Here is a 25,247-nt window from a genome sequence, read left to right as displayed (position 1 = left end):
CCGAAAACCAGCTGAATTTATTGAATGGTGTCCACTCAGTTGTGCCTTACAGTTTTGAAAAAATTTTGATCACACAAAGCAGCAGTCTCTGAGCCATTCCTAAACAATGAAAAAACAACGAGAGGGTGGGCGACTCCTCACTCAAAGACTGCCCACAGGCGAATGACGTAACCGACAGGCATGAAAAAACTCTCGCATGCCCACGAGGGTTCAAGCATGTCTGATGTAATCACACGTGATTCAAATCCATATGGTTTTTGAAAAAAAATAATAAGGTCGGATACTTTTCTAATAGACCTCGTATATGGATTACATAAGAAAGTGAAAACACTTATTTCTGTTGTGGTCCATTTTAAAATCAAATGACAAAATAGCAGTAATAGTAAAATAAAATAATAATAGTGTGAATATGATAAGTTCTTCTAAAAACTGTTGAGGTCTAAGGTTCTAAAAACATTCTGGACTTACATGCCATTCCAACTCATTATAGAAACTTTCCATAATTTATTGCCACCCTTGAAAAATGTCAGCTACCTATTTTATACACACTATCCAATCTAGAGGCCATGGCTCACGGGCAACACGCTAGTTATTATTATTTTAAGATCATTATTCACTTTATTATAAAGTTTGAAAATCATAGACTTCTCAAAAGTCCTTTTTAATGACTTCTCGTGGCTCACCTGCAGTACCTTCCTGTTCACCAGGGGGCCATGGCCCACCTACAGTTCTTTATGGCCCACCACAGGACCGCGGCCCACACTTTTGAAATCACTGCTTTTTCCAACCGTTGTGTTTTTCTGTGCATGACTGTGAACAACACATTAGACATTTCTTCTCAAAGAAGGTAATGATTTTTTTCTTTGCTTTATCACCCAGCAGCACGGTGGATTAGTGGTTAGTATTATTGTCTCACAGCAAGAAAGTCTTGGGTTCGATTCCCACCTGGGGCCTTTCTGTGTGGAATTTGCGTGTTCTCCCCGTGTTTGCGTGGGTTACCTCTGGATGGTCCGGCTTTCTCCGACACCCAAAGACATGCAGCTTAGGTGACTCCTGTGACCCCTTGGAGTAAGCGGGTATAAAAAAAATGGACGGATGGATGGCTTTATCACCCAACATCAAACAGACAGAAGAGTGGCTGCAGCAATAAAAACACCCCATGCACTTTAAGCACAAGAGGAGGAGGAGATGGACAGATTTTCAAGGGAAGAAAGAGAGAGAAATAAAGGCTCCTGAGCTGTTTGTAGGGGTGTCCCTTTTTTTGCAAGTAAGTCAAAAACTCTTCTGAGGGCACTTACAGAAACACTGTCGTCTGTTGCTTTTTCTCATCTCTTTAATGCCCCCTAGTGTCTCAGAAGGGAAATGTGAGAAAGGTGACAGAAGCAGGAAGGGTCACAAATGTCAATCAGGATTATCACACACCCACTCATCTTCAACCGCGGGGCAATCAGGATTATTCTTAATTGAATAAATAAATCTACAAAGTAGTTCAGAAATGTATACAGCCACTACAAAACATTTTTATTTTCCAGCGGAAAAAAAATCACTTTAAAATAGAATTGAATTAAATATTCCAATTATTGGAATATTTACTTATGATGATTACTTGAGAATTAAAGTGCAGCCATTCGAATCAGAAGGAAGAAAATCACTTTGTTATTATCATTATTCCTTATTATTATGTAGGCATGCCGACCAGTGAGAAGGTCTCTGGTTTCACACACACACACACCTGTATGTATAAAAGGAAGAGCATTCGGCGTAAAACTTATGCCAAAACACCATCTGCTGCTGCAACCTTCAGCAAAAATGGGAGCAACCAAAACAAACACATTTACACACTTCCAGAAGTGTGCAATGTCTGGGGGTAATTCTGATAGTGGCCATGCACAGTTATGGAAGATCATGTAAAATTGTACTCCAACAAAATACATACTATTCCTTGACATTCAGTGGGGGGACAACAGAGCACAATATCCGAAATTAGGTGCCACTCCTGAAAGTGCATGCAGCCACTTCCGGTTTGCACAATGGAGTTGGGGATGGCTTTGCACATTTCTGGAAGTTATAAACAAGACTGGAATTCTGATATAGTCCAGCTCCATAATTATAATAATAATAATATGCAGATGTGCACGCACACGTACGCACACACACTCATATGATGATGCTGCCGTAAAGTGCTCAACTACACATGAGGAGTAACTTGAGGATTAAAGGTATTGCTCAAAGGCACCTTCGTAAGCTGGAATCAAAGGAAGCATCCTTCACCAACGCGCCTCGTCTCCGCGCAACCACCTCCTCCGATAACACATAAAACATTAGAGCGTGTAGATGACAATTAAATGTTTCCTTTTTTCTCTTAGAAAAACATCTCAAATATTTAATTTATTTTCTAAACCCTGTTTATTCATATTAAGGGTCACAGACATCTAATATATACTACAGGTGGGCGGATTGATCCTAATATTGATAATATCGATACCAGTGCTGGTATTGATATTGAACGATCCTCGTGTAAAAAGATCGATACTGAAGCTTTTTTTCTCTCCCGCATGCAGATTCATCAAAGTCTACTCTCTGTCTGTAAGAGCAGCGCTGCGCTGTGTCATACAACACGGAGCAGCGCACCCTTGTATTGTGGTTTGTCAGTCCTCTACCTCAGGAGATTTTGTTTTAAGTTGTGAGTGATTTATTTTTTTAACAAAAATGTTGATTGTGAGAATAAAGTATTTTGTTGTCACGTACAGTGTTTGGTGAAATTCTGTCCTAGGTCTTTTGGATCCTTTGGATCTATGAAGCTTAAATATGAAAAAGTATCGGTATCGGTATCGATATCGGCGATACTGGGCCTGTATTTACTTGGTATCGGCTCAGTACCAAAATTCCTAGTATCGCCCACCTCTACTATATACCCATATAAATGATAAATTAGATGACCAAACATTTAGTTTATATAAGATATTCAGATTATAGAAATAAACACTTCATCGGTTTAATTATTTTAAAAATATAGTCATTACAGTCAGTCAATTTGCCCATCTGGGCCACTGCGGAAGTGTTTATATACTGTTTCAGAAAAATTTATATCAATTTGCAATCTAATAACTTGGCCAATTTTTGTTCAAATGATCTCAAATTTTAACAGCATGTGCAGAAACAACTCAAAATTATACAAGGTCTGTTGGAAAAGTATCGGACCTTTTTATTTTTTCAAAAAACCTGATGGATTTGAATCACATGTGCTTGCATGAGCCAACCTTGAACCTTCGTGCACATGCGGGAATTTTTTCACGCCTGTCGACTGCGTCATTTGCTTGTAAGCAGCCTTTGTGTGAGGATGGGTGGAGTCTCTCGTTGTTCACTTTGGAAATGATCTGGTCATTTCAGCATGTTGATGGCCGCCCGGAGCGCGGCTCGCTCTCCACCGTTGTGCGGACTTCTTTAAACCGGTTGTACCGCTCCTTAATCTGTGTGATGCCCATAGCATCGTCACCGAAAGCCATCTGAATAATCCGAATGGTTTCCACAATGGTTTCTGGCAAAATTTGATGCAGTCGCGCTGCTCCAGTCGTTCCACCACTTCCTCGCAAAGAAAAAACGACGAGAGACTACACCCATCCTCACACAAAGGCTGCTCACAAGCAAATGACGCAATCGACAGGCGTGAAAAAATTCACGCATGCGCACGAAGGTTCAAGGTTGGCTCATGCAAGCACACGTGATTCAAATCCATCAGGTTTTTGAAAAAAATAAAAAGGTCCGATACTTTTCTAACAGACCTCGTATGTTTGATATTTTATGTTTTTTTCTGTTCAGGTATAGAAATGCCATTCACTGGGAACGAAAAGACATTTTGTGTATTAGAGTATGCTCAAACACAGTCAAACAAGACTGCGCAGTGTGCATTTTTGAGAGAATTTGCTAACAGTGCACCAACTCCAATGCAGATTTCGACATGTTACAAAAGTTCATAGAGGAAGTTCTGTCTGTGCAGGGCAAAAGGAGCTGGACGACCACCGTTATTTGGAAGAGATGGTCAAACGGGTGCGGGAAACATTTTTGTGAAGCCCCAAGAAGTCCATAATATGAGCAAGATTGGACAGTTTGGTGTGTCGACCGACTTGACATGTGCCATCTTGCAGGCAATGCGCACATTGAAAACTTGCAAAATCATTCAGGAAATGCACATACCTTTGAATTTCTCTTTCAAAATTAGATGAATTAATCTTATTTAGCCCAGCATTAAGTCTGTTTAATTTCATTTGCCTAGACTATGTAGTTACTCCGATATTTACATCAATTTTTTTGAAACACACACGAAGAGCTGGTCCATCGATTTTTCCAGATTGATTGATAAGGCTGAATGACGTTCCGTTACCTCCGCGCGACTGCTCACGCCTTCTTGTTTACAGTCTGTCGGACTAAACATGGCGGATGACAAACTCACTCATGACACTTAAAGCTTGATAACTCGGGGGAAAAATTATTTTGCCCGGTTTCCTTTTCTGGAAAGGCAACCATGCAGTGAGAGGTTTTCTTTTCTTCTTTACGCTTGTATCGGGGTGGCTTTTTATCGCGTGTTTCTGAATGGTTAGCGTCTTAAGCTAACTCCTCCGTAGGAAACAATGAGTGCTGGAGCTAACAGCAGTTGCCTGACTGCCAAAGGACTGGATATCAGTTTAGCTGCTCTGCAGAGACAGGACCCATACATCAATAACATCGTGGATGTGGCTTGCCAAGTCGCTCTCTATACTTATAACAACAGGACACATGAGTGGGTGAGTTTGAACTTACATTGTGTTAGTTTAGTTCCTGGTGCGCTTTATCACTGACGTGTCAGACAGTTAGTTACCTGTCATCCTGTGTTGTCCCCTTTGTTTTATAATACCATACCATCCACTAAAAAAATTCCATATTTAAGTTCAAAATATTTGGACAATGTCAAGATTCATATTGTTTTAACTTTCTACCGCTCCATGTTGGGGTTCAAAGTAAAGTGCAGACTTTCCCTGTTGATTGAAGGTTTTCCTTCATGTTCTATTATTTGCAAATCAGCAGATTACAAGTTGATTTCAAAGTATGTCATTCGTATTTGGAATTAGTTTGACCTGGCTGTCACTGCCTGTGAAGCAGACAGGTGTTACCCTAGAAAAAAAAAAAGAGGAGAAAATTCATTATCTGTATGGCAACCAGCCAGATCAAGAACACTGTCCAGAAAATCGGCAGTCAGTCAGTTAAATAAGTACATATTCAGAATGAGGTTGGGACATTTTAGAAGTATCATGATGATTAAAACCTTTCAAATCCAACCTGATTGTGACTTGTAGGACCTTTGTGGCCGGGATGGCAGTGGGATCGAACCAGGAAGGCTCACGCTAAAGACCATTCCTTTACCAGGTCAACCAAAGGGGAATTCTCCATTAGCCAAGCTAGCGGGAACATTTTTTCAATCAGGACCCGGGACCTTAATCCCGCTACATATCTCCCCACCATTTTTGACTTCGTCTCGAAGTCACAGGTGCATTTAAGCATGTTCTGTGACTACCCACATCTTGTTCGTGACACCAGATTGTGACCGTAGGACCTTTGTGGCCCGGACGGCAGTGGGATCGAACCAGGAAGGCTCGCAGTAAAGACCATTCCTTTACCAGGTCAACCAAAGGGGAATTCTCCATTAGCCAAGCTAGCGGGAACAATTTTTTAATCAGGACCCAAGGCCTTCATCTCGCTACATGGTGAAAACGGGTTTGAGACAGTTTTTGCTGGCAAAAACAAAATATCTTTAAAGTAGGAAAACATATTTTTGAAATTTGTCTAAAAGTAAAATAACTGCATAAAAACATATATCATAACAAAATTTTGTGATAAATGTGGTAACATAGTTTGGCCCATATGTATGTGGCAAAAACACAGTGTGACAAAATATAATTATGGAAAAGTTTATCAGATTGTCCAAATTCTTGCATATACGTTTTTCACACCTACTTAAAAAGAAGTGGCAAAAATATATTTCTCTTTGACCCCGTTCAGACTGATGTTGGCCAGCTCAAGCCAGATAGCTTTTTTTTCCTGAATCTGAACGGTGCAAATCAGATTTAAGATGGATTGTTTTCTGTCACCTCTGAGAGGTGAGTTGAGTGAGATTTGAGCAAGATTCACGGAGGTCTGAACGGAAATGTGGCTAGAATCTGAGTAGCTCTGGCATCATGACATCAAACGTATTCACTACATTCGTGCACCCACAGTGTCTTCTCTTGGGGCAACTGTTTGTTGTGATTTGGCGCTATATAAAAAAAATTGATTGATTGATTGATTAAAATGCTCAGTAAAGCTCTCTTTCAGATATCAGCATCATGGAAACTGCCACAGCAATTGTTACCGCAGAATTTCTGTCATCTGCGGTGACAGACTGCAGGTGATAACAGGAGGCACCATAATTTTTCAATGATAATGACACGGACAATATTTTACTTAATTGAAAGATACAGAATTGTAGTCTTTTGCGCAGCATTTTATTAAAACCAGAAACCCCGGATCTGTTGGCAGCTTAAAAAGTTAACTTTCTGTAATAATCACAGTTATTCACGTTAAGCAGCTAAAATAATCAATGCCTCGTTGTCTATTGTTCCTCCTTGTTAAATATAAAACAGCGTCCAGTTTGTCTTTGTCACCTCGGTAAGCAATCAGAGTTGAAAATTTTTAATTTTTGAGAGCAAGTATCATCGTGGCGTGCGGCTGTTGTGGTCACAGCCGGAGGTGGCGGCTGACTGTGTTTTGTCTTTGACAAGGAGGACAAATGAACAGCGAGAGATGGATTATTTAATTGCAGAGCTTCTCCTGGCTTCAAACAGGTAAACCTGAACACTTGCATGATATTACAGAAAGGAGTTAACACAGCGTAAGTCCAGACACACACACACACACACTGCTTGAATTCTGCTTGAAACTATTTGAGTTTGGATGCATGTGTACGATGAGCTGGAGTTCAAAAGCAGATCTGAATGCTGTCCAGCTAAAAACCAGTCCGGATTGAATCCAACTCAAGCCAAACTGTCAACCCCAGTCTGATCGGAGTCTTTGTTTCCAGAGATGCTTCTACAGTCATCACTCACTCATCTTATACCACTTATCTGGGATCAGGTTGCAGTGGAAACACCTCCAGCAAGGGACCCCAAACTTCCCTTTCCCGGGCCACATTAACCACCTCTGATGGGGGGATACCGAGGTGTTCCCAGACCAGTGTGAAGATGTGATCTCGTCACTTCCCTGGGGTCTCCTCCCTTCTGCACATACCTGGAACTCCTCCCTAAGGAGGCGCCCAGGAGGCATCCTTACCAGATGCCGAAACCACCTCAGCTGGTTAATTTCAATGCGAAGGCGAAGTGGCTCTATTCTGAGCTCCTTACGGATGACCGAGCTTCTCATCTTATGTCTAAGGGAGACACCAGTCACCCTCCTGAGGAAGCCCATTTCAGCTGCTTGTACCTGCATTCTAGTTCTTTTGGTCATGACCCAACCCTAATGACCATAGGTGAGAGTCAGAACAAAGATTGACCAGTTGATCGAGAGAGTCACCTTTTGGCTCAGCACCCATCAGAATGTTAGTAAAACATTCTAATACAAGTGTATCAACTTGCATGTTATTAATATTGTGCCAATTTCACCCCTCTCCAAAATCCAAATTCTCTATACTTTGCCGCTGACCTAATGTTTTTGTCATATTATCTAAATTTTTACCACATTATAAATAGCCTGTAAACTACTCTACAGTTATCAGACAACATGTACATGTATTACATCAAATGTACACAGAGAGTATATGACATCTAAATATTTGTCATATGAATATTCATAGGAATATTCACCAGTTTTAGATGGATTAAACTAGCTAAAACTGGTTTTAGACAGGTTGACCACTGTTACATATGCACCACCACAGTGGAGTTGAAATGAAATGTGCATGTCATGTAAATGGTCAGCTTTAATTCAAGGTTGGTTTGTTTTTTTTATTGTATAATCCATTTAAGAATTACAGTCATATGCACAGTCACTCCATTTTCAGAGGACAAGAGTAAGTGGATAAATTAAATATGATTATTATCACTTTACCGGGGCGTTGCTAGGCCGGTATCGTAGATTTACGTCAATGCTACCTGGCTATACCCGCCCGCTGTAAGTGCGCAGCCCAAGGACTGTCCGCAGAGGGGAAAAAAAAAATGTCCGCAGAGGAAAAGATGAAAAGGCGAGAAGTGTGTCGCCCCAAATGACAGATATTCGCCCGAGTTAGACGAGGGCGAATATCTGTCATTTGGGGCGACTGGGTGTGAACGGAGGGACTCAGAAAATGCATATCGCCCTCCAAAAGCATGTTATTGTATTATTATTATTTAAACAAATAATCACTTGTGAAGCCAGTTTTCTTTTAACAAAGTAACACTGAAAAAAGACAGCTGTTGGACCAACTTAAAGTTCTTCAATTGATAATACTCACATGAATTAGGTTGATCCAAATGAACTTAACAAGTAGTATTTATGACAAGTTGTTAGATCAATTTAATTCTTCTGAGTGTAACCAATTCCAGTTATTTCTTTTGGTTTGGTCTCGTTTCTCTTTTCTAAGTCACTGTTTACCTTCAATGTGAACACAAATAAGTTAGCAGAACTAATGATGCAATTGAATGCCTTTTTTCCATTTATGTACTTAAAATACATAATTTGAGTTATATCATCTTAAATGAATGTAATAACGTAACATTGTTTTTCAGCATGTCACACTCTGATAAAAAGAAGCAGTCAGGTACTGAACCTGGTTGGTGAATAACTTGTTCTACCAACATACTGTAGCTACAGGCAGTCATATTGTGCAAACATATCTCACAAAAACTGATCCTCAGATGAAATTTGAGTCTTTTTCATTTGACTGAGGCAGACTCAGATGTTATATATATATTGGACTGAAACGACAAAAGCACAATAGTACAGATTACACACATTTATTGAAAGAACAAGCACTGCTTTGGATTTATGGTGCAGGTGGTAAAGAAACTGGTCCATGAGTTCTCCTGGATGTCAAAGTGACCTGGAAGGGTCACTAAAACCCAACGTGCTAAAGTCCTAACTCCATTACGGCACAGTGTACTGAGTGTTGAATCTAAAACATTGCATTGAGTATTAATTTAATAGCCAATTTTTTTTAAGGATCAGGCGGGCTGTGATTCAAGCCAACTCAGAATTCAACGAAACATGGCTCAGAGATGGAACCTACCAAGAAACATAGTATTCTGTAACTGTGTTTGGAGAGTCTCTGCATGCGTGAGAGTCTCAGTTATGTCTGTTGCATCACCAGTTAAACACCTTCATGATGGAGTGTTACAGACAAGGGACAGAAAGAAAGCTTTTCCTAAAAAGAAGATTTGAAATTTCAACTACAGTTTGCTTGGAGGCAAAGATCGGTTATTGCTTTTTTTTTTGTTAGTTAAAAACTTTGTTCCATTCCACCATGACGTTGTGACTGGTGGCCCACCAGGCAAATGTTGCACTATGCACAGTTTGTCCAATTACAACTACAGAAGAGCCTCTAATCCCTTCAGAATTGTCATGGGTGTCTTGATGGCTTCCCTCACTTCTCTCTTTGACAGGCACTCATTCAGTTTTTTTAGAATGCCAAGTGCCAACTCCTCACAGATTTAAAATACAGTACCATCGTGTTTATATTTCTTAATGATTAATGTGAAGTCCAAGACATATTCAGTGACTTATCTAAAGGAATAAGAAGAAACATGGCTAAAACTGTAAATATTTGTTAATAACTAGAGCACCGTGCTCGTAGAGCGCAAACCTCCTCCAACACTAGTTTCCAATTTCACATATTTTTACCTTGGAAAAATTTTTAAGGTCAAAGTCCTGTTAGAAGTGGCTTTTCATAAACTAAAATATAATACAAAATATAGATCAAAACGACTTTTCAATGTTAAAATCAAATCCACAATACAGATCAGTTTGAACCTCTTAAGAGTGATTGAGACACTTTTGATTGAGATATAATGCAAAATGCACACCAGATGTGCTTTTCAATGTTACATTTAAATGGCCACAAAAGCTGTAATCTGGTTCCGATCCAGATCAAACTTTGTCAGTCGATAAAGGATACCATCCTGCATAAAAAGAAGAAAGAAGTTTGATCTTTTTTGTCTGAGTTATGAATTTTTAGAATTTGTTCAATGTTAAAGATAGGGATTTTTCCTGACTTTGCCCTTTGACCTATGACCTTGAAAACTGAATCAGTTCTTGACTATCAGAATATGAATCTTCAGTAAAAACATCATAACGATATATGACAAATTGTGGGCTCCAAAAACATAACCTCTTCCAACTTTGTTGACAGAGGTAATAATCCTTATATTTAATTTGACCAACTACTTCCAGACAGAAACTGGGATATGTGTGGTGGCCAAGTGGTTAGTGCACTTGGTTTTGGTGTAGATTCACATTGGATCCTGAGTGAAAACAAGGGAGCAGCTGAAGGGACTTAATCCCTGGTCCCACCGAATAATAACGCCATGAATAATGAGCCGTGTACAGATTTGTCAGAAATTTCAGTGATTATTGTGAGGACGTGAGCATGAATTTCACCCAGTGAAGACAAATCAAATAGACAAGTATCTCATCTTATGCCAAAACCTTCACAAAGGCACAGTTATATCAAGCTTTTCTTTCTTATTTTATTCTTATTTTAATTTGCTTATTTCTGTATGTTTTCAGGAGAAGACTGAGGTGGAAGGCACACTTTTTATCTACACAAGGTAATGACAGAAGGTGATAAGAAAAAAAAAAGTCAATTATTTGATTAGGTCTGTGGTGTGATCTCGAAATATGTGACTTCAGCTTTGTTAATTATTGTGCTGGAATTTTTAAATGAAACAAATGCTACTGTTGTTCAGTGTCTGTAATTTTTATCGTAGATACACTTCAACAGTGAGAGACAGAAGCTAAAAAAAATCCAGAAAATCACATTGTATGATTTTTAAATAATTAATTTGCATTTTATTGTAGTAAATAATATTCTTGCTCTCACAGACCTGTTAATTTTTCTTTAAGAAGCCCTCTTATTCTGCACTCTTTACCTGTATTAATTGCACCTGTTTGAACTTATTACCTGTATAAAAGACACCTGTTCACCCACTCAATCAATCACACTCCAACCTGTCCACCATAGTCAAGACCAAAGAGCTGTCTAAGGACACCAGGGACAAAACTGTAGACCTGCACAAGGCTGGGATGGACTACAGGACAATAAGCAAGCAGCTTGGTAGAAGACAACAACTGTTATGATTATTTATTAGAAAGTGGAAGAAACACAAGATGACTGTCAATCTCCCTCAGTCTGGGATTCCATGCAAGATCTCATTTTGTGGGGTAAGGATGATTCTGAGAAAGCTCAGAACTACACAGGAGGACCTGGTTAATGACCTGAAGAGAGCTGGGACCACAGTCACAAAGATTACATTAGTAACACATGATGCTGTCATGGTTTAAAATCCTGCAGGGCAGCAAGGCCCCCCTGCTCAAGCCAGCACATGTCCAGGCCTGTTTGAAGTTCACCAGTGACCATCTGGATGATCCAGAGGAGGCATGGGAGAAGGTCATGTGGTCAGATGAGACCAGAATAGAGCTTTTTGGAATCAACCCCACTTACCATGTTTAGAGGATGAGAACAACCCCAAGAAAACCATCCCAACCATGAAGCATGGGGGTGGAAACATCATACTTTGAGGGTGCTTTTCTGCAAAGGGGACAAGACGACTGCACCGTATTGAAGGGAGGATGGATGGGGTCATGTATTGTGAGATTTTGGCAAACAACCTCCTTCCCTCAGTAAGAGCATTGAGGGCCAGGGCAACTAAGGAGGGGCTCTGTAAGAAGCATTTCAAGGTCCTGGAGTGGCCTGGCCAGTCTCCAGACCTGAACTCAATAGAAAATCTTTGGAGGGAGCTGAAACTCTAAACCTGAAAGATCTGGAGAAGATCTGTATGGAGGAGTGGACCAAAATGCTGCAGTGTGCGAAAACTTGGTCAGAACTACAGGAAACGTCTAATGGCAGACAAATCTTTCAGTACCAAATTTTAAGGTCTTTTTTTTTCCAGTGGATCAAATTCTTATTTCATGTAATAAAATGCAAATGATTAATTTAAAAATCATATGTTGATTTTGTTTTTAGATTCTATCTCTCACAGTTGAAGTGTACCTACAATAAAACTTACAGACCTCTCCATTCTTTTTAGGTGGGAAAACTTGCAAAATTGACAGTGGATCAAATACTTATTTCCCCCACTGTAATTAAATCTGACTGACTCAAATCTGTAAGTAAGCAAAAAGAAAAAAAACATAATGCATCAAATCTTTGCTGAAGAAAAATGTGATTAACTGCATCATTCTTGTATTATTAAATTATTACAACTCTTTGTTGATGCATAGAGTTTGACATCTTTTATGGCAACTGTTTCTGTGGACACTAATATAAGGTATTGTTGTAAAATTCATCATCAACTATGTTTGTCATTCTTTTAATGTTTTGTTCCAGTTGTCAGCAGCTTGTTTAAGCATTGTCAACATGTGGAATTTCTGTGTTATGTCTTTGTGTATTTCAGACTAGCGTCTCCCCGCCATGGCTTCACGATTAAGAACAGACTCAGCATGGAGAACCTGACAGAGCCAATCACCAAAGACTTGGACTTTCAACTCCAGGACCCCTTTCTGCTCTACCGCAACGCTCGGTGTAGGCACTACACAAATACACACAGAGACTCCGGCACTGTAACAGCTGCCACTATAGGATTTATAGCTTCATGTTTGTGTCTTCCATATATACACTTATGGTCAATTCTGCTTTTATTAGTCTTTGAAGTCTTGAGGAGAAGAGGAGCATAATGACAGACTTGACAGACTTGCAAATATTTCTCTAAGCCAGCAAAACATGATGTGATCTTTTAATTTTGTGAATGTTATTTGTTCACCACAAGGCTAATTTTGACTGCAAAATCTGATGTGCTTTTACTGTTTACTGCACTGGTGACATTGCAGTACAAAATTTAGATGATTATGTGGGTTGGTCCTTCCCATCTAGCTTGTGTAAGCAATAACTCAAAACCAGTAAATGTTATTCTTTTGTACATCTACATCTTAAAAGGGCATATAATCGGGAGAAGCTGATGAATATCTGGTGAATTTTGATGCATTCGATTAATCAAACAAGCAGTTTTGTTACACCTGTATAATATCCCATAGACCTGTCTGTCAAGGCATTGCCCACTTTCACGTGAGCTAACAACATTAGATATCAATCACGGTGAGAACCATAATGTCCACATGAAATATTCAATGTGATTAGCAGGACATACACAGGATTAACAGAGTCAATTATTCATTGAGTTACTGAACCTGCAAAATGTCCTCTAACTCTATAAAAAGGCAACTTTCAATTTATTTTTATTTACATAGTGCCAAATCACAACAAAGTTGCCTCAAGGCGCTTCACACAAGTAAGTTCTAACCTTACCAACCCCCAGAGCAAGCACCTAGGCAACAGTGGTAAGAAAAAATTCCCTCTGATTTGAGGACGAAACCTCAAGCAGACCAGACTCAAAGGGGTGACTCTCTGCTTGAACCATACTACTGACACAATTTACAAAACAAATATACAAGAAATTTTGCTGGTGCACAGGACGGAAGGGTTGCAGAAGTAGACACCACTCCCACCTCTGGATGGAGCCGCACCTAAAACAGAGAGAAAAAACAGAATCAGGCATCAGAAAGACAACAAATAAAGTATAATTTGTTCAGCATTAAACAACAAGAAAAACAGAAGAAATACTAAGGTGATCGCTGGCCACGAGCCCTAAGCTTCACTAAAAGACCCAGAATTTAGATAAAGCCGCGGCCCGCTCCGTTTCCTAATAAAATGAATTAAAAGGGGAGCTTCCCACTATTCCTAGGGTCTCCTAGCCCTAGTATTAAAGAGAGCATGTTGAAGTTGTTTTTACATTTATGGCATGCTTAAAAAAAGTGTGACAATAAAAATAAAACATTTAATTATGGTGAATTACCATTATTTGTTGATTTTAAATTCAACAGATTTATAGACAACAGTACAGTTAAAGGTCATTCATGGTGTATGTCATTGGTGGCCAAGTTCGGTCCTCGAGAGCCACCTTCCTGACACTTAGTTGTCTCCCTGCTCCAACACACCTGAATCCAATGAAAGGCTCATCAAAAGTCTGCTAACGAGTCTTTCATTGGATTCAGGTGTGTTGGAGCAGGGAGACAACTAAGTGTCAGGAAGGTGGCTCTCGAGGACCAAACTTGGCCACCCCTGGTATATGTCAACAGAATCTTATGTTTTACACTCAACAAAAATATAAATGCAACACTTTTGGTTTTGCTCCCATTTTGTATGAGATGAACTCAAAGATCTAAAACTTTTTCCACATACACAATATCACCATTTCCCTCAAATGTTGTTCACAAACCAGTCTAAATCTGTCATAGTGAGCACTTCTTTGCTGAGATAATCCATCCCACCTCACAGGTGTGCCATATCAAGATGCTGATTAGACACCATGATTAGTGCACAGGTGTGCCTTAGACTGCCCACAATAAAGGGTCACTCTGAAAGGTGCAGTTCTATCACACAGCACAATGCCACAGATGTCGCAAGATTTGAGGGAGCGTGCAGTTGGCATGCTGACAGCAGGAATGTCAACCAGAGCTGTTGCTCGTGTATTGAATGTTCATTTCTCTACCATAAGCTGTCTCCAAAGGCGTTTCAGAGAATTTGGCAGTACATCCAACCAGCCTCACAACCGCAGACCACATGTAACCACACCAGCCCAGGACCTCCACATCCAGCATGTTCAACTCCAAGATCGTCTGAGATCAGCCACTCGGACAGCTGCTGAAACAATCGGTTTGCATAACCAAAGAATTTCTGCACAAACTGTCAGAAACCGTCTCAGGGAAGCTCATCTGCATGCTCGTCGTCCTCATCGGGGTCTCGACCTGACTCCAGTTCATCGTCGTAACCGACTTGAGTGGGCAAATGCTCACATTTGCTGGCGTTTGGCACGTTGGAGAGGTGTTCTCTTCACGGATGAATCCCGGTTCACACTGTTCAGGGCAGATGGCAGACAGCGTGTGTGGCGTTGTGTGGGTGAGCAGTTTTCTGATGTCAATGTTGTGGATCGAGTGGCCCATGGTGGCGGTGGGGTTACTCACCGGACATGTCACCCATTGAGCATGTTTGGGATGCTCTGGACCGGCGTATACGACAGCGTGTACCAGTTCCTGCCAATATCCAGCAACTTTGCACAGCCATTGAAGAGGAGTGGACCAACATTCCACAGGCCACAATTGACAACCTGATCAACTCTATGCGAAGGAGATGTGTTGCACTGCATGAGGCAAATGGTGGTCACACCAGATACTGACTGGTATCCCCCCCCAATAAAACAAAACTGCACCTTTCAGAGTGGCCTTTTATTGTGGGCAGTCTAAGGCACACCTGTGCACTAATCATGGTGTCTAATCAGCATCTTGATATGGCACACCTGTGAGGTGGGATGGATTATCTCAGCAAAGGAGAAGTGCTCACTATCACAGATTTAGACTGGTTTGTGAACAACTATTTGAGGGAAATGATGATATTGTGTATGTGGAAAACGTTTTAGATCTTTGACTTCATCTCATACAAAATGGGAGCAAAACCAAAAGTGTTGCGTTTATATTTTTGTTGAGTGTATTTTTGTAAATTGAACAAAACTGATCTTGTTTGTTAGCTATGTGAAGTATTATATTTATCTGTGAACATTAAAATCAGTTTGGGGTTGTAATATACACCATCAAATAATAGAAAAACTGTGGCACGTTCAGCCTCCAAAATTTTGAATTGTGGTAGATACACCATGAACACACGTGAACCTCCCTATTTTGGGCCATATTGAGATTTCTTTTGTTAACATAAATTGCTGTTACTTTTTTGTATATTAGTATAAAAGTTGTCACAGTGGGACGTGTCTGCACTTGTTTAGGTAGGCACACATGAAATAGGCTGTTTGTTTACATGCAATTTCAGTTAAACCAGAATTAAGCGATGGGTTAGTAGACATGTGAGTATGGATAATAACAAAACTTGTCATTGGGTACTGCAGATTTATCATGACAAAGCTTTCATAATTTCTAAAGCACCCATGTTTGGGGCATTGTGTCAGAATATCGGATGGACAAGGAAACCGTCACATGCGGTGCTGCCACCTGCTGAATGATTCAGTTAATGACCATACGTATCAAATTATGAATTTCACATTGCAAGACTGTGTCGGGTCTGTACATGGAAGTAGCGCATATGTCGCTTGTACACAAGACATATATAAAATCTGTTTATTATGTTGAAAATCAAGAATAATTCAGTTGGATTGCAAGTGTTGTTTTTTTTACTGATGGCTTTGCAGAGCTGTTCAGTCAAGCATGTATACTGGATGGCAATTGATGTCATTACAGTGCAAATTTATTATCTAGGGAAATGCAGACGTCGGATCGGGACTCTGTATCAGCAGATACTTGATATTAAATGGCTCTGATCGGTTTCAGAAAAAAACAAAAACAAAGGGATCATGACATCCCTACCTGATATTCTACGTCTGATCACGTCCTTGTACCTTTAAAGCTGTAACTGCCACTGTGATCAGATCACTTTGAATTGACAGGTGTGTCTCCAGCCACATAATGTCAGACTGGCAGACAGCTCGAGGGAGAACTTGATAGAGAGTGAAGGAAAGGTGTTGTAGCGTGCCATTCATTTTAACAGAGCCAATAGAGCCATAAAAGGAGCAGAGATATTCTGGTGTCTCGAATTCCATCGGCCTGTCTCCTCGTATCGCTGAGAGCGACATCGAGCTTATCCGCGCACACAGACCTGCATATACTTACGAGCCGGACACCAGTCTGATGGCACTACAAAACCAGCTGGGAGAGATTAGATACACCGCAACAGTCACTGATAATATAAACACATACGAACCACTGCCACAAACAGTACAGACCTCCTCCTTTCTCATTGTCTCACATCATCCTTCAGAATGCGCTGTTTAGATATCAGCCGATTCCCGATGCCTGCTTTGGATCTCAGTCTGTATCGCTGTATCAGTCGTAGTGACACTAATACGCAACGGTCAAGAAATGAGCTGAAGGTTCTCTGAAATAAGACCAACGCCATAAACGTTTATAACTGACCCCTTTGAATTTTCATCCAGTTTTATCTGCTCTTGGGACACTTTAAAGATGAGCTAAAATTGGAAGGGAATAACTAGGAGACAGGTTTGAGCCAAAAGAACAGAGTCACGGTGCACTTGGGTGTCTGGGAGACATCAACCATCTCACTGCCAACGTACAGGCAGAACAAGCCGTCATTCATGGAGCATTTACAGGACCGACTGCATGTGCAGTGCTGAAAGAATGCTCTCCAGAAAATTGGAAACACAGCTTCAAGAAAGGAAGTTCAGTTTCACCGGCTGTCTTCTGATTGGTGAGGCTGTTTGGACACTTTGTCCCCAGGCTGCCGGTAATGCTGCCGGCTGCACCGTGTAATAACCTCTGTGCAGCGAGGTCATGAAATCTATCATTAGACAACATGAAGCTCTCAGTGCTGCCGTAATGGCAGTTGGCACAAAGTGGCGCCCCAAGCTAAAAATATATGGCGGCAATATACCACAGAACAAAGCAAGATTCAGCAGCATGAAATTCAACTGGGATAAAAAGGCATGATTTGTTTGTTTTTCTTGGTGTATGGTCCAGTTGCGCTTTGCCACCTCGCATTTCAAGCATTATCTACACCGTGGACATGTTAGTGTTTTGAATTTTGGCTGTGGCTGCTAAATTTGACTGTGCTTGCGTGTATTTACAACATTTAATTTGACTGATATTTGAGTCTAAAATTCCATTTGTGGTCAAATCACAGGCATTCTCTTCAAAGTTGAGGGTCCAGTAACCTTTAGAATACTTTGATCAGTTTATAATGAGATTCACAGCTGTTTCTGGCATTCCAGGACTCTGATGTGCTGTGCTCGGTATGGGTTACTGCATTTATGTGGCACTTTTCCATCTGTGTCATAAGCTCAAAGCACTTTACAATGATGCCTCACATTCACCCATTCACACAAATGCACTCACACACCGATGTCCGGGTGCTGCCATGCAAGGCACTCACTACACAACGGGAACAACTATAGTAGGCCTAGAATGAAAAATTATTATACATCGTAATCTATAAAGTGCTAGAAAATACTGAAAATTGCTCATCACAGCTGTTTTTTTTTTTTTTTTGTGACCAGTAGAAAAGTATTCAAGATCTTCAAAAATACAACAGTTGAGGTGTTTGGGCTGGATATTATTTGATACTGGTGATTTTAAACAGTTGGGTTAATGGAATGATGAGGTGTTTCATCCACGTTGTCATGCTCTTCTAATGATGCCTTGTCCACATGGAAACAGAACTTTCCCTGTACAATCTTTTTCTTTGTCCTTTTCAAATAGTGTGCATAAACACGGCACCATTTCAGGAAATATCTGCGTACACACCAAATTGTTGAAATCGCTGTAGTATATATACCAGGCCTGCATGTGGCTGTAATACTCCCACAAAAAAGAGAAGAAGACAAGGAGCATACATAAAGCACTGATCTCATATATTACTGGATCGCTCATTGACCAATATTTTGAAGCAAACCGGCCGTCATATTACCAGTCCGATGTTCCGCTCCTGAAGGCTTTTCTATTAATCTTTAATGAGGCGCATGCAACCTTATTCTTTGTCATAAAAAAAAAAACCTTTATGTGCATCTATAAACTGCGCAAATCACCAGATCAAAGACTGTGGGCGAATATTTCACCTCTAAGTATGATTGAAATGGGAAGTAATGAACAATGATTTGAAGATTTCTCTCCCTTATTCCAGCATATAGGCAAAGATAATAATAATAATATGCTGATGATTCCGCAAAACTTGTATAAACTTTGATTAAGGAATGATAATTTTTATAATTGAGTATTTGTCCCAGTGAGATATGAGTAATTGAAAGTGTCAAGTTAAGCAAAAGAAAGAAAGAAAGAAAAAAGAAAAGAAAGAAGAAAGAAAGAAAGCTAATCATGGCAAGCATAGATTATCCGAAGAATAAAAATAAGTAAATGAGAGAATCAACTCAGTTATTACTTGAAATCGTTGACGTTCTAATAAGCTATGTGCGGTCTGCATAAGTTGGGAGTGGCAAGATGGCCGCCACTTTGCTTCAGCAGATTGTACTGAGTGTGCAGGCCAGTGAGCTATCCAGTAATGGCTACAGGTCAATGGCATAAAGCTTGCATGCTGTATATAAACACGAAGAAGAAAACAAAGAAGATGGTGAACACGAATGGTAAAACAAGAGCAAAAGCTGAGACGTTGAGTAAAAAAGTTGACTAAGCTCGGTAGCTTCTCTCTATCTTGTGCTTTATAACCTAACTATTACGGCATTTCGGCAGGGGGTGTGGTGTTTTTTGTTTTTTGTTTTTTTGCTTTATCACAGATTTGTAGTTGTAATCAACACAAGCCGTCACTAGGATGTGGTCTTACCTCCAGGTTGAACAAACGTATATCCCAGGTCTGCCTCTGACACCACTGAGCCCTTAAATCTGACCTCAGGTTCCTCCTCCAGTCTCTCATGTTTAGGTTTTCTCTGAAACAAGCCTCTCAGCATGGCTCCTCTCTCGATAATCTGGCACTGCAGTAGTAAATGTCTCTTCAAGGTGTTTTATTGGTTTAGCTCCTTCTTTGACAAATGTTCCAATAAAATTGTTGCCGAGGTACTGTGGTCGTTCCTTTGGGGAGATTTCTTCTTCAGCAATAAAGTAGGTATTGAGACTATCTCAGTGCCTTTAGGAGTGTCGTGTTGTGCAGCAGCTTGGCTAATGTTTTCTCAGAAGTCTGATTCAGTAGCAAAACATCTAATTGTAGATTCTTCACAATGCCTACTAGTGGAATTTAATAGTACCAACAGTAAGGTATACGTTTGACAGGAAGGGCATTCAGCAGCTCCCAGTCTTAATGCTTACTGCTTCTTGATATTCACTTCCATTCATATACAAACAAAAACTCGGTGTTAGTTCTGTTTGGGCGCCTGTAAGGGAGCCTGTATTTCACAGACCCTCAGCAAACTCACATTAATGTCATTTCTCATGATGGACGCAGGCGCTCTGCTCAAAGCTAATGGCATAGTTATGGCACACCTAATCCTCCTCGGAACAAGAATGCTGCTTACAAATAGCTCAAATATACAAAACTAAACAAAACCTTGACAAAAAAAATATGCTTTGAGTCGACAAGTCCCAGTTGCATAGTTTGAGTTCCAGCCAAAAACAATGACTGTATTGTCAAAGCACATTTATACCTCAGAGGAATGCAGTGTTGCTCAGCAAGTGCAACTAAACACATTAATTAGATCAATTCCAGTGGAATTGTCCGAGTAGATGGTGATAGTTGTTATAGTGAAAGTGCTAATTCTCTTTGGGTTACAGCATTCAGGTATAAAAATACACAAAACTCCAGGCTTTAGGATCCCAACAGAGGTTTTAGCAGAGATCAATCATGTGCCAGAGGCTCACTGGTTTGTCCCATTTTGTCACAGAGGGTTTGAAAGGAGCGTTTACGGCTTATCGAGATTCCCTCAAGTGTAAATTAGGCCCCGTTCAAAGCGAAGAGGGAGGACGTGGTGTTCGGAGTTGACGGTATTCATGCTTTAGGGTGGTTTTAAGGGGTCACTGCTCTTCAGAGTTTAGTTGTCCTGCTGAAGTCGTGCGCCCATGTGGTCCAATTCCCTCGTCAGCTTGCGTCATGCACACAGCGCAGACATCCTCTGTCTGTCTCTGTCATTCACACTGGCAGCGGAACTTTGCGGCTACAGTTGCCTTTTTTTTGGTACACCTGATTGTACTCCTTCACTCTCGTTTTTGTCCCTGAGGGGTTTCTGTCTCATTGAGGTCACAGCCCACTGGAGTTCTGCAGGTGAAGACGGCAAACGTCGGGATTTTCTATCTTTAGTTTTTTTTCTTTTTGGTGCAAATCGGAAGAGTCGGTCAGATGAATCATCCTGAAGTCAGAAGGTCACGGGTTCGTGTCCTCTTTTCTCATTTTAGCTCAGGTTGAGATGTTTTATACATTGGCAGAACTCCAGTTCTGTTTCCAGTTGAAGCGCTTTCCGGACGAGTCGTTCCTCTCCTGATGGAGTTGTGATTATGCTCTGTCAGCACACCTCACTAGTTCTTCCAAGTTCATCTCCTTCTTGCTCATTTTTCCTCAATTTTCCAGCTCTCTGGCTTTAACCATATGCCCGTCTGTCTCTGTCAAACTGTCTTCATCCCCAGTAAGCCCTAAGTGGTTTTGGCTCCACCAGACAGTCTCCCACTGCAGTTACTTATTTGGGACGGGACTGTTTTTCCCAGGCTCTCTCTCTCCTTCCCTCCCGCACCATTTCCCTCTTCTAGCTTGACCTTAGTGACTTGTCCAGCGTCATTTGTAGCCGTGTGTTTTTTGGTGCATTTCTGTCTGTGTGGGAATATGTGTCCATTTTTTTTTTTCTTCTTTGCTGGGACTGCTGATGGACAGGTCCACCACAGACCTCTTTGGTCTGTGCTTTCTGTCTGTCACCGTGTCTTGTGTCCTCTAATCTGCTAAGAGCTTTAATTGATTTTTCTAATGTTTATATCCTTTCTTTCATTAACAGAGGCTCAAAAATATTGGAATATGATGAGTTTTGTCAGTTTGAGCAGACGTTTGAGTTTTTACAAACCAGCTGCAGGAAAGTAGGGTTAGTGTTTAGCTCTCACTATGTCAGGACAGCTCTGTGGACGGGGACTCAAAGTTAATCAGTGACTCTTCACCATCTGTGTTTTTCTTAAACATCTTTTCATCTCAGTCTGTAAAAATCATATGGGTTCAATATGGAATGAAGCAGGTTCATCTTCAAAGTTACCCATCCTGTGGGCAGCTGCATTTCAAAGTTAGTGTAGCGGCCTACTGTGCACTCAGGCTACAAAAAAATGTGGTTGAAGTTTATTTAGAGAACTAACGATACCATTTTTCAACAGTTTCTTTTGAAAATGTGATTTGGTTATGTCAGTCCTTCTCAGCCTGGGGTTGGAGGCCCCCTTAGGCCTTTCTTAAGTACAAGTAGGGGTTCTCCAATGAAAAAAGGTTGGGAACCACTGCCTTATATCACACAGTAGCAGTGTACCCGGGCCTCCACCTCCCTTCAATCATGACATCTACCCAAAAAAACGGAAAAAGTTGCAGTTCCTTGAATGGCCACTTGAGGCTGACTGATCCATCTGTTCATACAGCAGACCCATGTGATCATTCATTGCAATGCTAACTGTTAGCTCTTTCGTTAAGATTGTTAACTGTTGTGTGTTGGGGGGTTTGGCTGGATGTTTTTGTGTTGTTTTCTTTTCTTTGCTCTCCAGGTGGTATGCAAACTGGTTTTTGTCTGTGGAGACGGTGCTGGCAGAAGAGTCCTTCACCCTCATCAGCATTATTAGCTGCACCTGTGGATGATGCTCACGTGTAAACTTAAAGACTTTCAGCTGAAGCAGATAATGAGATGGCGTTCTGCATTTAAGCCATGAGTGGTTCAAGCAGAATTGCCGGGAACTCGACCTTGTGACGTTCGTTTGTGAGATGCTGAGGACCGCGCCAGGGTTTGACACATCGTGCCTGTGAAGGAGGACGGGTGAGGGACACATGCTGTCAGCACACATCAGAGATGATTATTGTCTGAATGATCGTTAATAGTAATTTGGCATTTTGTTACGCTATTTGAACATTGAGAGAATTGTGCAGTTTGCTTCTCACTGCCGTGGCGTACGGACTGATGATCCTCCACCTGTTGTGAGAAGCTGCTCATTTACATAAAGCTTAAATTCAGACCTGAATGTGTTGCTGATAGTGTGTGCCTCTGAAAGAGATTTGCTGTAGCTCTGTTGACTTACCTCACCTTTTCCATCCTTCACAGAGTCAGTTTGTCGTGTCCACCTGGGGGGTGTTTGGCGGTGAGTCTGGGTCCAGAAGCGCCGAGGCTTCGATCCTTTTGGGCGCTGGAGAGCGCGCCGTCCTTCACTCCACCAGACAAACCACATATTTATGTTGTACACTAATTATTGCACTAGAGGGGGAATAAAGTCGTTTTGTTTGTGGAACCACTTTCTGGTTATTTAGCGCTGGGTTCGCTCAGACGTTGGTCTGCTCCTCAACCTGCGTCTGCCCATAACAGTTAACAGAGCAGTCGCTGTACTGATTGGACAAATCTGTCAACTTTCTCATAGATGACCGTAGAAATAAAACATAATTGCAAGGCCTTCTAAACTGAAAATATTTACAGTGTGAATGTGACTGAAATTTTGGTTCACTGGGGGAAAAAACAAACCATACTGATTGTTAACAACGCAATACATTCTGTGTTGATTTTGCCTACATACCATAGGGAGGACTGCCTTAATTGATCATCTAAGAACTCTCTGCTCCAGTAAACATTGAGCGAAATTTTCGTGTATTAATTTTTTTTATGTTAGCGGCATTAGCAGGTATTGTAGCTTCGCTGACATTAGCTCCACGCCACACTAACCCTAACACTCCACGGTCAGTGAGTTAATAAGCCAGTCATAATTTTAATACAAACAACCAAGCTACCTGTCATGAAAACCACTGCCCAGTCCACAAATATATGCTTTAGTAAAACACCCAAACCAAGGATAGCCTGCCTGTTAGCTTTAGGTTGTTTGGTAACTTCGAGATGGATTGGGTGTGGGTTGCATTAATTTCACTCAGCTAACTGACGCTTTTCCATCCCATTTGTTAGTTGGCCAGGACATCAGCAAAGTAAGCACCGCTAAGCTATTTATAATCACAGAATGGCTGCCCATGATTTAAACAGTATAGATTAAGAAAATTGAATCCACATATTGTGTTAAATGCTTCGTAAAAATATTTTAAATATGCCCATGTGGAGCCCAGTGGCCCAAATTTGGTGTAGATGGGATCAGAATTGTAGATTTCTATAAGTATCTCACACACATTATTGTCTTTATATAGCAAGAGATTATCAAAAGAAAGTAGAGCACTCAAAGGCTCGAATGTTTACAAAAAAAGTGAACTTGTCCTTTAAATCCAGTTGCTAAATTTTGAGTCTGTCATCACTCACCAGAACTGGATAATTATGTCTAAAGTCTACTTAGTAAATCTGTTATCAGACGTCCTCATTCTGTAATGTACCACATCATTGTTACTTCTGTGTCACGTGCTGACTAATGTGTGTTAGCTTTGCTCTTTTCTCCTCGACTGGCCGCATTCGTGCACGTCAGGGGACTCCTGGGGCCCATGTTTCACTGTATAATTGCACCGATGTCTTGTTTTCCCTTTTTGCCCGGTTGGGAATGACTAATTTTAAGACCCTGACTGTAAACCCTGAGGGGTTAATAATACACAGCTCGCATGTTGAATATCTTGTGGGACACGAATCCAGACCAGGAGCGTTGTTGTTGATGAAGATGTTCAAAAGTTTGATTTGTACTTTTTGTCTGTCTTTGCCCCACAACACTGCACTACCCCCCCCAAAAACAGTGGCTATCCACGGGATTTGGTTCTATGATAAGGAAGACTGTCACCGCATTGCACAGATGATGAAGATGTAAGTACTCCTATGGCAGGAAAAGTCTGTTTTTGTTAAACAATGACGTCATGTGTCTGATGTCTTCGTCTGCACATGACAGTTTTTTTTTTTATAGTGACATGTTTGCTTAATGGCTCTGTTTGAGAATCTTTTGCTGTGTGTGTGTGTGTGTGTGTGTGTGTGTGTGTGTGTGTTTGTTTAGTCTGACGCAGCAGGAGCAGGCCGTGGCTCAGTCGCAGGGCGGTTGGTTGTCTCCAGACGGAGGTGGAGGAGGCAGGGGAGGCGACGCGAAGGCGGTCGACATCATCCAGATGCTGACCAAAGCGCGCAGTGAATACGACAAGGTAGGAAAACACCAGTGAACACTGCTTTTGTTTTATCGATTGAGTGACTGAAGGTTATTTCAAATGTAAATAATAAGAATTAAAACAAGTGCACCATTACATTTGCACAAAAGTTTAGCGATATTTTCAGAATGTCGACAACTGTCATTCTAGTGAA

The 25,247-nt window shown here is 40.9% G+C and overlaps 1 protein-coding gene across 1 annotated transcript; it reads left to right on the top strand.

Annotated features, from left to right (window-relative positions):
- Positions 1 to 4,394: 4,394 nt before the first annotated feature.
- LOC117504493 (mRNA-decapping enzyme 1B-like) lies at positions 4,395 to 25,108 on the top strand. Its single transcript, XM_034163952.1, has 5 exons — positions 4,395 to 4,781; positions 10,765 to 10,805; positions 12,651 to 12,778; positions 24,698 to 24,764; positions 24,949 to 25,108. Exons 1-5 carry the CDS (start codon positions 4,629 to 4,631, stop codon positions 25,106 to 25,108), a joined length of 549 nt encoding a protein of 182 aa, XP_034019843.1. The 5' UTR covers positions 4,395 to 4,628.
- The last annotated feature ends 139 nt before the right edge of the window (positions 25,109 to 25,247 follow it).

The sequence above is a fragment of the Thalassophryne amazonica genome, chromosome 22 (genome assembly GCF_902500255.1).
Source record: "Thalassophryne amazonica chromosome 22, fThaAma1.1, whole genome shotgun sequence".
NCBI classification, from domain to species: domain Eukaryota; kingdom Metazoa; phylum Chordata; class Actinopteri; order Batrachoidiformes; family Batrachoididae; genus Thalassophryne; species Thalassophryne amazonica.
Note: the sequence above shows the minus strand (reverse complement) of the source record. Positions and strands in the feature narration are given on the sequence as shown.